This window comes from Pithys albifrons, chromosome Z (assembly GCF_047495875.1).
Source record: "Pithys albifrons albifrons isolate INPA30051 chromosome Z, PitAlb_v1, whole genome shotgun sequence".
Classification (NCBI taxonomy): Eukaryota; Metazoa; Chordata; class Aves; order Passeriformes; family Thamnophilidae; genus Pithys; species Pithys albifrons.
In genome coordinates, this window is record NC_092497.1 from 48,462,988 (window position 1) to 48,474,656 (window position 11,669).

Consider the following 11,669-nt stretch of genomic DNA (forward strand, 5'->3'; position numbering starts at 1 on the left):
ATATCAGCTTCACTCTCAGCTGCTCCAAGTCTGTATCAGCTTTCCTATAGCCACTCCTGAGTCTACCTAAAGTATTTTTTAGCAAATGTTAAACAATATAGACTCCACAATATCCCCTGGTAATCTACTTCAGTGGCCAAACAGTTTCAAATTTTTCCCCTAACATTTAGCATATATCTCACTCTAAATTCAAACCATTCCTTCACGCACCATAAAACCAATTGCCTTCCTCTTTGCAGCAATTTTACCATACAGAAAGAATGTTCCCTGTTGCAAATGGACTGCTCTCTGCAGTGTTATGCATTAGAAGGACAGAGCCCTTACATAAAAAAAGTCTGCCTGAACGGATGAGCTACAAAAACTCATCTCTGTGATGAGTCATCTGGGACAGCAGAGACGGACTTTCCCACATAAGCAGTCAGCTGGAAGCTGGATTCAGCCACCGCAAGTGACACAACCAAAGGAAGCTAACATTTACAAGCGTGCAAAGCACAGCCAAGGCATTAGTCGTAATCGGTCGTTCTACAGCCTTCAGAAAGGAGTCAGGCAAAAACAACAGCATAGCCTTGGCCATGTTGTTCAAAGGGAAAGTTAAAATGGGAAGCAGAGCCGCAAAGTGGAGCGTTGGGTGGAGCTCCAGATTGTGCCTTGCCTGGCAGCACCACGCTAGGGGAAAAAAAAAAAAAAAAAAAAAAAAAAGGAGTCAGTAAGGGCAAAGCAGAGCGAGGGGGGAGGGGGAAGAAAAACCGACCTCGGAAACAAGAGATGTGCATGGAACCAATCACACACAGGGAAAAGGATGTAGGGAGGCACCTGAACCCTTGGCCATAGAGTGCGGAAGAGGGCTGGGCTTAGGACTGTTTCCCATTCCAGAGGCAAGTGGACTTGAGGGAGGCCCCGGGCATGACGAGCTTCCTCACATGAAATTGCTTCTTTCTCTGGGGTGGGGCAGTAGGGACCCCAAAGAATATGCTGCAGGGAAGGGCAGGGCATGCAGAGGTGACTAAGGAGTTGTACTGAGGCATGCCAAAGGGGACCACAGGACAGTGGTGCAAGGCACTACGAGGATGGCAGGGGAGAACTGGAGGTATGCAGCTGCAGTCATGGCAGGGGACAGGAGCAGGGTATGGCGAAGATTCCAAAGCTGTAGTAGCAGGGCTGGGGGAAGAAGGGGCAAGATGATGCTGATCCAAAGGGGAAGCAGCACACAGAACGGCATGAAGAGGGTGGAAGTGCGTAGCATGGTAGGATCAAGGCTACGCCAGGAGTGAACAAGGGGGTGCACAGGGTTGTTCCCGGGCACGAAAAAACAAGAGGAAAGCAAGGGGGTCACGGCCAGGGGAGAGCAGAGGTGTTGATGGGGTGTGAGGCGGGGAGAGAAAAGCAAGGGGTTCCCAGCCATGGGAGGATATGGTTACAGGTCGGAATGCAGGCGAGCGCGCAGCCACGGGAGAACGGCGCTACAGGTGTAGGTAGAGGATGCACTGCCACAGGAAAGCGGGGCTCGGCGGTGCGCAGCCACAGGGCAGCGGGGCTGCGAGGGGCACAGGGGGCTGCACGGCTGCAGCGGGGACAAGCGGCTGCGCAGCCACAGGGCAGCGCCAGGGGCGGCCCGCAGTCCAGGCAGAGTGCACGGCAGGGGAGGGCAGCGGGGCCGGGCCGCTCACCTGCGCGGCGGAGCTGCAGCAGCCCATGGCGTCCGCGGGTTTCGGCCCCGGCAGTCCCGCTAGGCATCCATTCGCCGCCACGCGCCCGCCCCGGGGCGGCGGCGCGGTGCGAGGCGGCACGGACGGAGCGCGGGGCCCGCTCAGGCGAGCGCGGCCGCAGCACAAGCGTCGCCGCGATTCCTCCTCATCCTCCTCCTCCTCCCGCTCCTCCTCCCCCCCGCGGCGGCGGCTCGGGAGCGGGCGGGGCGCGGAGGGGGCGGGCCGGGCCGGGCCGGGCACTGCGGCGCGGGGGGTACCTGCCCGGCCCCGCCCCGCCCCGCCGCCATGGAGCCTGTGCGGGCAGCCAGGCTGCCCACAGCGCTAGCAGCCCTGTTCTCCTCCTCCGCTGAGAGCGAGAGCGGAGCCGCTTGTGTACTCCGCAGTACAGATGCATTTACAGCCATAGAACCAAGCACTACATTTACATTTCTTTTTAACACTTCCAGGGTTGGGGTGACTCAACCACTTCCTTGGGCAGCCTATTCCAGTGCCTGACCAGCCCTATGGTTAAGAAATGTTTCCTAATGGATATCAGGAAATAGATAAATATATAAGCCTCCTCTGTCGCAGCTTGAGGCCACTTCTTGATACCTGGGAGATGAGACCCCACCTGGCTACAAGCCCCTCTCAGAGAGCTGGAGAGAGCAATAAGGTCTCCCTGGAGCTTCCTTTACTCCAGGCTGAAAAACCTTCAGCTGCTTATTATCACACTTGTGTTCCAGACTCTCCACTGCCCTTCTCTGGACACGCTCCAGCACCCAAGTGTCTTTCTTGCAATAAAGGGCCCAGAACAGGGCACAGCACTCAAGGTGTGGCCTCACCAGTGCCAAGTATGGGGGACAACCCTTGCCCTAGTCCCAGTGGCCACACGGTTTCTGATACAAGCCAGGATGCCACTGGCCTTCTTGCCCCTGTGGACACACACTGGTGGCTCATGTTCAGTTGGTTGTTGCCCAGCACCTCCAGGCCCTTCACTGCTGGGCTGCTTTCCAGCCCCTCTGCCCCCAGCCTGTAATACTGCAGAGAGTTTTTGTGACCCATGGATAGGACCTGGCATTTGGCCTTGTTGAACCTCATACCATTGGCCTTGGCCCATTGATCCAGCCTGCCCAGATCCCTCTGCAAAACTTTCCCAACTCAACACATCAACATTCCCACTCATCTTGGTGTCATCTACAAACTATCTAAAGGGGAACTCAATCCCCTCATGCAGGCCATTAATAAATATATTACACAGGACTTGTATCGGTAGATGATTAATTAGCCACCGATTTGGTAGATTTGATGGCGCTTCCAGGAGCAGGGCTTGAAGAGCAATGACTTATGCTCTCAAGGGGCAAGCTCCTTGGAAGCTTAGGGGCGGCTCCTCCCGCTCTCAGCCCGGCGACGGTTCCCGAAGGAAGAAGTCTACACGAGTCAGGAGTCCACGAAGAGAAGCAAGCTTTATTGGGGTGCCCGGACTTTTATAGGGGAGCATGGGAGGTTCCAGAACTTGGGCGGAGCAAGGGGAGGAGACAGGGAGGAGCGAAGCATCTGATTGGTGGGTATGCAAATGAAGGGGTGGAACAAGGGAAGAACCAATGGGAGAACAGAACCATATAAGGGAAACAGTGCACTGCACCAAACAGGGACCAGTCAGGGTAGGGTTGGTGGGAAAAACCTGAGGGGGTTCTGGGAAGAAGAACTTGGACAGGGACTCCTATAGGGAAACACTATGGGTAGACCTGATGACTGGCGCCATTAACAGGGGAGACATCAATATATGAAATGCTTGAGCCCACAGCCTCAGGCTCTCCGATCTCTGCATCCTCGTCGACCCACCGCTTGTAGTATCTCTGCCATTTAATAAAATCCCGGTCTATCCCGACATTTCCTCCTTTTTTATTTTCTATTGCCGGGTAAGCCTGTGGCAGGGCTTGGAAGAACTTGAAACTTTGGAAACACTTGAACAAACAAGGGAAAACACACATAAAAAAGCAAATCACAAACAGAATGATCACTAACCAAATTATGACCTTTTTAACTGTTTCTGACAAACCCTGAAAAGGCAACCAACTAAACAAATCCTCTAGCCGTAACCCATCATCCTGCTTGATATCATGCGCCAATGATTTTAATTGATTGATATGTGAGTGGATGGAAGTGGAATGATCCGAAAAATTTAGGCAACAAAGCCCTTCAAACTCCTGGCATCCATGGCCATTAACTAGATCTAGGAAGTCGATAGCCGCTCTATTTTGCAACAGAGCTTTCTTATTCTCTTGAGTATCCATTAACAGTTCCTCTAAGGCTTCACTGGTGGCCTTGGCTTCCTTGGCAAGCCAACAACCCATCTTTGTTAGAAGGCCCAAGGCATGTACTGTACCAATAGCAGGAATGAATGCCCCCCCCAAAATGTTTTTTCCTTTTGACCAAAACTGCATGTTAGAGTTGCATTCTGCTGTAAATTCATGTAGGTGTTGCATACCTTCTAGCGGGTGAGGTTTAACTGTGGTTTGCAAGCGTTATCTTTGGTCGGGGAGTTGTCTTTGGTGGTGGCGGATGAAAGCTAAGGGGTGGTGCTAGCCCCTGGAAATACCTGCGGATCCTAAGAGACCTTTTGTGCAGTGATACCTGGGATTGTATATTTATTCCTTCTCGGACCTGAGGCGGGCCTTCAGATCACATAAACACCGCCAGATTATAGAGTGTCAATTTTCCAAAGGTGCAAGGGCCCCCTATTGCCATTCTAGGGATCATTTTCCATACTGTCTTACCACAGATGAGGAAAATTCCTTTGGGCAAGACCACTGAGTCTGGGGGGACATGAATTCGATATGAGACCTCGTCCTTGCACCAAAAACTAAAATTGGCATAGGGCTGAGGAGATGTAACATCAATCAGCTAGCTGTGCCTCAGCAATCTGCGACTGTGGTGTAAAGAAAAAGCACAAAGGGGCCCTTACGCTCCCAAAAATTTCCAGCTCCTCAGGCCTTTGCCATTGATACGTAAAGTTTTCTTTAATATGTAAAGTTTTATCAGGGCGAGTGAGGCAATCTACAAACGGGTTTTTTAAGTGGTCATGGTTGTCACACCATGGGGCATATTGATTTTTAAACTCTCCCCATTCCCGTGGTGACCAAGGCAGACCTACTAGACATGCTTTAAATGGATTAGATGGATCTAAAGTAGATAAGCAAATGGAGTCCATATTCAGTGATCGTGCTAAACTCAGCCATATGTTCTGCTTAGAAAACATCACCCAAGTCGGAACCGGTGGAGTCAACAAGGTAGTAGCTGTCGATGAAGTCGATTGTTGTTCCTGCTTTGCCTTGGCTTCATTCCACAGCAATATCATGACTAAGATGTAGACGAAAACTCTTTCTTCTCAGTGAACATAACGCCCAGGTGCCATTCCTCCTCTTCTTCTGTCCAGTTGACGTTGGCGTTGTCCTGGTGAAAACGGACACAACGAGATGGTACCCATCTTGGGCCGGACCCTGTGGAGACACAGACATGCCCTCTCCCCCATGTCAACAGAGGAACAGGGCCAACCCATTCCCCAGTCACCACATCTTTGTACCAGACCTTCACCTCATTCCTTTTCATCTTTCCTGTTCCAAAGTGTCTTTCAACCGGGGGAGCATCGTCATGGAGCCTATTTAAGAAATTCAATACATATAGTGCCTTATTCAACCTCTCTTGAGGGGAGAGCCCTACCGCCGAATTCTCATGCTTTTTTAACATGTTTTTGAGTGTAAGGTGGGCTCTCTCTATAATCGCCTGACCCTATGGTGAGTGGGGAATTCCGGTGATATGGGAAATTCCCCACAGATTAAAAAATTCCTTCAACGAAGTGGAAACATAAGCCAGGCCATTATCAGTCTTTACCCATGTCTGGATGCCCATAACAGCGGATGCAAGGGAGAAATGCCATTTAACATCCTTGACTTTCTCCCCCTGTATGCGCCGTGGCCATAATAAGTCCCGAACAGGTGTCTACCAACACATGTACATAACAAAGGCGGCCAAATTGAGGTACATGTGTCACGTCCGTCTGCCAAAGGTCCAAGGGACTCAGTCCCCTGGGATTAACACCCTCTGCTGGAACCGGGTTTACCTTTTGACAGTCTGGACAGGCAGACAGTATTGCCCTAGCCTGGCTGACCGAGAGATGAAATTGCTTTCGCAGCGCTTTAATGTTTTGATGGAAAAATTTATGAGATAATTTGGCCTTCTCAAAATTATTAGGAATTGGAGCCAAGTTAACAGTAGTTTCCGAATTTGCTGCTTCATCGGCCACCCTGTTTCCCTCCACCACAGGACCAGGGAGGTCTGTATGTGTTCTCACATGTTGGATGTAAAAGGGATGCTCCCTGTGGTGAACGACCCTTGAGAGAGTGGAAAACATTTGAAACAATTGTTGGTTGGAGATATCTTTCAAGTAACTGTTTTCAATTCTTGATACCACGCCCACCACATAAGAAGAATTTGATACAATGTTTAGAGGAGTAGGAAATAGCTGAAAAGCTCTTATAACTGCTGAGAGTTCGACCAGTTGTGAAGAGCCTGCAAGTTGGTGCACATCCTTGTGCCACTGTCCGTTGTTCAACCAAGCAACCACGGCATTCCCTGTCTGGCCAGAACCATCCGTAAAAACCGTCTGAGCATCCTGTAGTGGGACCTGAGAATAAAATAACTGCAACCGAGGCTGAGAAATAGATAAGAACTGTGAAAACAGAATAGCTGGAAGGTGATACAATACTTTCCCAACATAATCTGTCATAACAGACTGGAAATCAAACATATGTACTTCATAATAACGTAATTGAGATTTAGTGAGGGGGATATAAATAAAATCAGGGTCCTGCCCAGAGATCTCCCAAAATCTTAAGCGTCCTTTGTGGCAAACTTTTGCTAACATTTCCGGACAGGTGGTAATTGTTTTAGAAAACTGAAAACTCAAGAAAACCCATTCCCACAAAAGAAACTTCTTTTCCTTATTATCCAACTGGCCTATGACACCATAAGGCTGTCTCTCCCCTCTAAAAATGATCAAAGCTGTGGGTGGACCGGGTCTCATCCGATGGACCTGCTGGGCTGAAAGGTGGGAGTTAATCTCCCGAAGGACTTTCTTTGCCTCTGGAGTAAGGATTCTTGGAGAGAACAAACTGGAATCCCCCTTCAGTAGCTGAAACAATGGTGAAAGAAAGTCAGTTGACAAACCCAAATAATTCCTAATCCAATTTATATTTCCCAGAAGAGTCTGTAATTGGTTCAAAGTCCTAACAGTGGCCGGAATTGTCACCTTTTGTGGTACAAACGTCTTGTCAAACAATAGCGTGCCCAAATACTTCCAAGGGCTGGTAGTCTGAGTTTTTTCTGGTGCCACTTCCAATCCATTGGCCCCAAGGCCTTCCTTAACTGAAATGTGTGCTTGGGTTAACGAAGATGAATCGACTGCCAATATTAAAATATCATCCATATAATGATAAATTATTGCACCTGGATGACGCCGCCTCACCGGCCCCAATGTTTCCGACACTACTGATTGGCAAATTGTCGGGCTGTTTTTCATTCCCTGTGGGAGGACAGTCCAGTGATAACGTCTGGAAGGCTCTGAGGCGTTCACCGATGGTACTGTGAACGCAAACCTGCGGGCGTCGTTAGGATGCAAATAGATGTTGAAAAAGCAATCCTTGATGTCAATGATGACTAGCGGCCAGTCCTCTGGGAGCGTCGCAGGGGATGGTAAGCCCGTCTGCAGTGCTCCCATGGGCTCTATCAAATTATTGGCCTCCCGCAGGTCATGAAGGAGCCTCCATTTTCCCGAAGCCTTCTGGATAGTGAAGATAGGAAAATTCCATGGACTGTCCGTGGGGACCAATCGCTTTTTCTCCAATTGTTCTTCAATTAAAATATTGATCTGCCGCAATTTCTCTCCCCTCAGGGGCCACTGGTTCACCCAGACTGGGGTGTTAGTGGTCCAGATGAGGGGAGGGGCTTGCGGAGCCCCAGTGGCCCCCATTACAAATTTGAAATTTGGAGTGAAAGTCCCCACTGAGATATAATATCTCTCCCCCACAAGGTTACCGGAATGTCTAGAACAAAGGGCCGGGACGAGGCAGACTTGCCCTCCGGTCCATGGATGAGAAGTGGAAAAACACTCTGACGAGGAATTTGTACCCCTCCAACACCCCTGATGTCAATAGATGGAGTGTTGGTAGGCCATGCTCGTGGCCAATCCTTAGATGCTATAATAGTGACGTCCGCGCCTGTATCTAAGAGTCCGTTGATCTGTAGATCTTGACCTAGATTAGGATAAGAAATTTTACATAACAACATTGGTCTGTCCCCTGTCAGCGTGTGAACCCAGGCTGCCTGCACTGTATCTGTAGCAGATGGTTCTCTGGAGAGCGGGATCAGCTGGGCAACAGTATCCTCTGTATTAAGCTGCACTGGCTGGAAAGACGGTTTAACAAAAACAGAAACATTGTTAGCACTTTTAACGGATATTACTGTGAGAGCAACAAGCAGCCCCATATCTGAGGCCTGGGATGTCCCAGTGACAAGGAAAGTCCCATTAAGGTTGTCTTTATTTCCAGCAGCAACCATTAAAACCATGTGGAAGTTCCCTGTATTTAGGGTTTCTGACTGGGCAACTGCCAGCCCCAGCTCACTCCGACTTGGGAGGGCTCTCCCTCCGGTATTGTCAGAAGAAAGCGTGACCCGCTGGTCTCCAATGGGAAGGCATTTTGTGTCATCGCGCCGCCTGCAGCGCTCTGACTGGAGTTTCCCGGCGGTGACATTTTCCTAGCAGGGGCTGGTGTCAGAGGCCGACCCTGACGATCAAATTGGGATCGGCACTCGGTCGCCCAATGCTGGCCTTTTCTACATTTGGGGCATAAGCCAGGTGGAACCGGCTTTGGTGCTTGCGCTTTAGGACAATTGTTCTTAAAATGTCCAGGCTCTCCACAGTTAAAACATTTAATGTTGGTAGGATTGGTTGCTGCTGCAAGGGCTTGAGTAACTTCCTTTGCAACCTCCTTCACAAGCTGTTTATTAGATTTGGCAAGGTGCGACCCAATGCTGTTCCCCACAGATTTTTGTGCATCTGCCAAAGTGTTAGCCAATTTATCAGTCTGTGTAATGTCCTTACAAGCTTTCACCATCTCCAGTGGTGTTGGGTCTTTCAATGCTCTCAGCACCGGCTGGCACTGAGCATTAGCATTGGAGATGGCTAATTGCTTGAACAAGATGTCTTGCACAGTCTTTTCCTTTGTTTCTCTAGCTATTGCCTGTTTTAGTCTCTCCGCAAAATGTATGAAAGGTTCTTCAGGACCTTGGAACACAGACTGAAATGGAGGTGTAACTTGAGATGCTTCAGCAACTGTTTGCAGGGCACTGAAAGCTAAATTCTTAGTAGTTATTAAATGTTCAGTTGGAAGAGTCATTTGAGTGGCATTGAATGCATAATCTCCCAGGCCAAATAGCATATTGATGGTCTCCTGAACGGGCCGCTGCGTGTTAGCAATTGTCTCATGTGCATATTTTCGGATATTTGCCAGCCATTGATCAAGAAACATGGTGATCTCCATATTATTCAATAAGGTCCATGCGAGATCTTTCAAGTCATTAGGTGTAAAGATGAAAGCTTGAAACATTGATCTCACAATTCCCATAGCATATGCGGAGGACAAGCCATATTCAGTGATGGCTTTCTTGGCATCCGTAATCAATGGTACTGGGAGTGGCTCCCAAGTGGGAGCTTGGTTACCGTCATAGTATACCGGAAAGGCCTGGATAGCCTGTAGACCACTAAAGTCCATAACCTTTCCTGCACTCCCATCCATACGAGTAAGATGAGTGGGATGTGCGGAGTGATGATTCGTAACAGAAAAATCTGCAGCAGTATTAGATGGCAGGTTGTGTGACAGGAAAGGATTGGTCGATGATGGCAATGCTTGGTACCCTCCGGTAGGTTGGTGTAGGCCTTGGCCATGTAGGCCTTGGCCATGGGTGCCGCCATATTGGACAGGAAGTTGATGACTGTTGCCATGGCGTTCCACCGGGGGTGGGGCTGGGAGGGGGGAGTCACTGGGGCCGCCCCTTACATAATGGGGTGGGGCATGACGTAGGGGATCCCTGGGACTGCCTCCCAAAGAGGCTGACCCCTCCCCTCCTGGCGTCATTCCCCAAGGTGTGGCTTGGAACACCTCCCCCTCGTCCCTCAAACCTCCATTTTGTGGAGGTTTCTCCCTCAGCCCCTGGGAGCCATTTTGTTGAAGATTAATGTGTGTGGGTTTAGGACTTCTGCAGGGCAATGCTGTGCCAATGGTGGAGTTAGCTGTGAGGGCAACGGAATTGTTCCTTTGGGCACATGCTGAACACGACGCCAGACCCGCGCATCGACCGCAGCTGCCTGATCTTCCTGCTAATCCTGGGGTCCCCTGGTTGCCCGAGCCCTGTGCTGACTCCAGGATGCCCTGAATCAATGTCCATGCCATAACGGCATTTCTTGCGTGATCATCATTCCTAATTGCCGCCGCCCAAAGCTTTCGTCCTAAGTTTTCCCATTCTTTAGGGGTCAGGTTAAAAGGCAGTTCGTATCTGTTCTTAGAAATGCATTTCGTGAGCGATCTTACTGCAGCATTATCCAAAGGATGATACGCTTGCATAATAATGGTTTTAAGGCGGCGATAATTATCTTTTTCTCTCTTAGACAGAATCCCTCCCATTTCTAATGAAATGTGGTATTAAAAGGGAGTAAGGGTTGAGGGCTACCCAGTGGGATACCTACCGCAGTCACGATGGTAGGCTGGCGGCAAGGCTCCTGGTCCAACGAAATGAAGGATGCACAGCACTAGGCTGGAAATGCCCGGGACCCCTGCCGGAACCGCTGCCACTGGGGTCCACCGATGACCGCAGGGCTCACGCCGCCCTGGGCTGCAAGTGTCCGTGAGGAGGGTGATACACCCACGTTAGGCGCCAATTATCGGTAGATGATTAATTAGCCACCGATTTGGTAGATTTGATGGCGCTTCCAGGAGCAGGGCTTGAAGAGCAATGACTTATGCTCTCAAGGGACAAGTTCCTTGGAAGCTTAGGGGCAGCTCCTCCCGCTCTCAGCCCGGCGACGGTTCCCGAAGGAAGAAGTCTACACGAGTCAGAAGTCCACGAAGAGAAGCAAGCTTTATTGGGGTGCCCGGACTTTTATAGGGGAGCATGGGAGGTTCCAGAACTTGGGCGGAGTAAGGGGAGGAGACAGGGAGGAGCGAAGCATCTGATTGGTGGGTATGCAAATGAAGGGGTGGAACAAGGGAAGAACCAATGGGAGAACAGAACCATAAAAGGGAAACGGTGCACTGCACCAAACAGGGACCAATCAGGGTAGGGTTGGTGGGAAAAACCTGAGGGGGTTCTGGGAAGAAGAACTTGGACAGGGACTCCTATAGGGAAACACTATGGGTAGACCTGATGACTGGCGCCATTAACAGGGGAGAAATCAATACATGAAATGCTTGAGCCCACAGCCTCAGGCTCTCCGATCTCTGCATCCTCGTCAACCCGCCGCTTGTAGTATCTCTGCCATTTAATAAAATCCTGGTCTATCCCGACAGACTTGCCCAAATACTGAGCCCTGGGGAACACCACTAGTGACCAACTGCCAAGCAGATGTAGCACCATTCATCATCATTCTCTGGGATCTGGCTTCAATCCAGTTTCCTACTCAGAGAACAGTGCACAAATCCAAGCAGAAGGCAGCCAGTTTCCCCAGGAGAATGCTGTGAGAGACAGTCAAACACTCTGCTAAGATCCAGGTAGACAACATCCACAGCCTTTCCTTTGTGCACTAAGTGGATCACTTTGTCACAGAAGGAGCTCAGGTTGGTTAATCAGGAGCTGCCCTTCCAAACCCCCTGCTGACTGGGCCTGATCCCCTGATTGTTCTGCACATGCTGTGTGATGACACTCAATATGATC

General features: G+C 50.1%; 2 protein-coding genes across 4 annotated transcripts in view; both read right to left on the reverse strand.

Annotated features, from left to right (window-relative positions):
* Window positions 1-1,868, reverse strand: part of SLC44A1 (solute carrier family 44 member 1) — an 82,264-nt gene extending 80,396 nt beyond the window's left edge. For all 3 annotated transcript variants that reach the window (XM_071581459.1, XM_071581460.1, XM_071581458.1), the window contains exon 1: window positions 1,668-1,868. In XM_071581459.1, the coding sequence (XP_071437560.1) occupies window positions 1,668-1,694 (27 nt within the window). In that variant the 5' untranslated portion in view covers window positions 1,695-1,868. The remainder of the gene's footprint in view (window positions 1-1,667) is intronic.
* A 6,458-nt stretch (window positions 1,869-8,326) lies between these two features.
* Window positions 8,327-10,423, reverse strand: LOC139685037 (endogenous retrovirus group K member 8 Gag polyprotein-like). The gene has a single exon (XM_071581555.1). The coding sequence runs from the start codon at window positions 10,421-10,423 to the stop codon at window positions 8,327-8,329; it is 2,097 nt and encodes a 698-aa protein (XP_071437656.1).
* Window positions 10,424-11,669: the final 1,246 nt, after the last annotated feature.

What these genes read in the sequence shown, in the direction of transcription:
- LOC139685037 (XM_071581555.1), bottom strand. Translation starts at nt 10,423, where the DNA reads ATGGGAGGGATTCTGTCTAAGAGAGAAAAAGATAATTATCGCCGCCTT.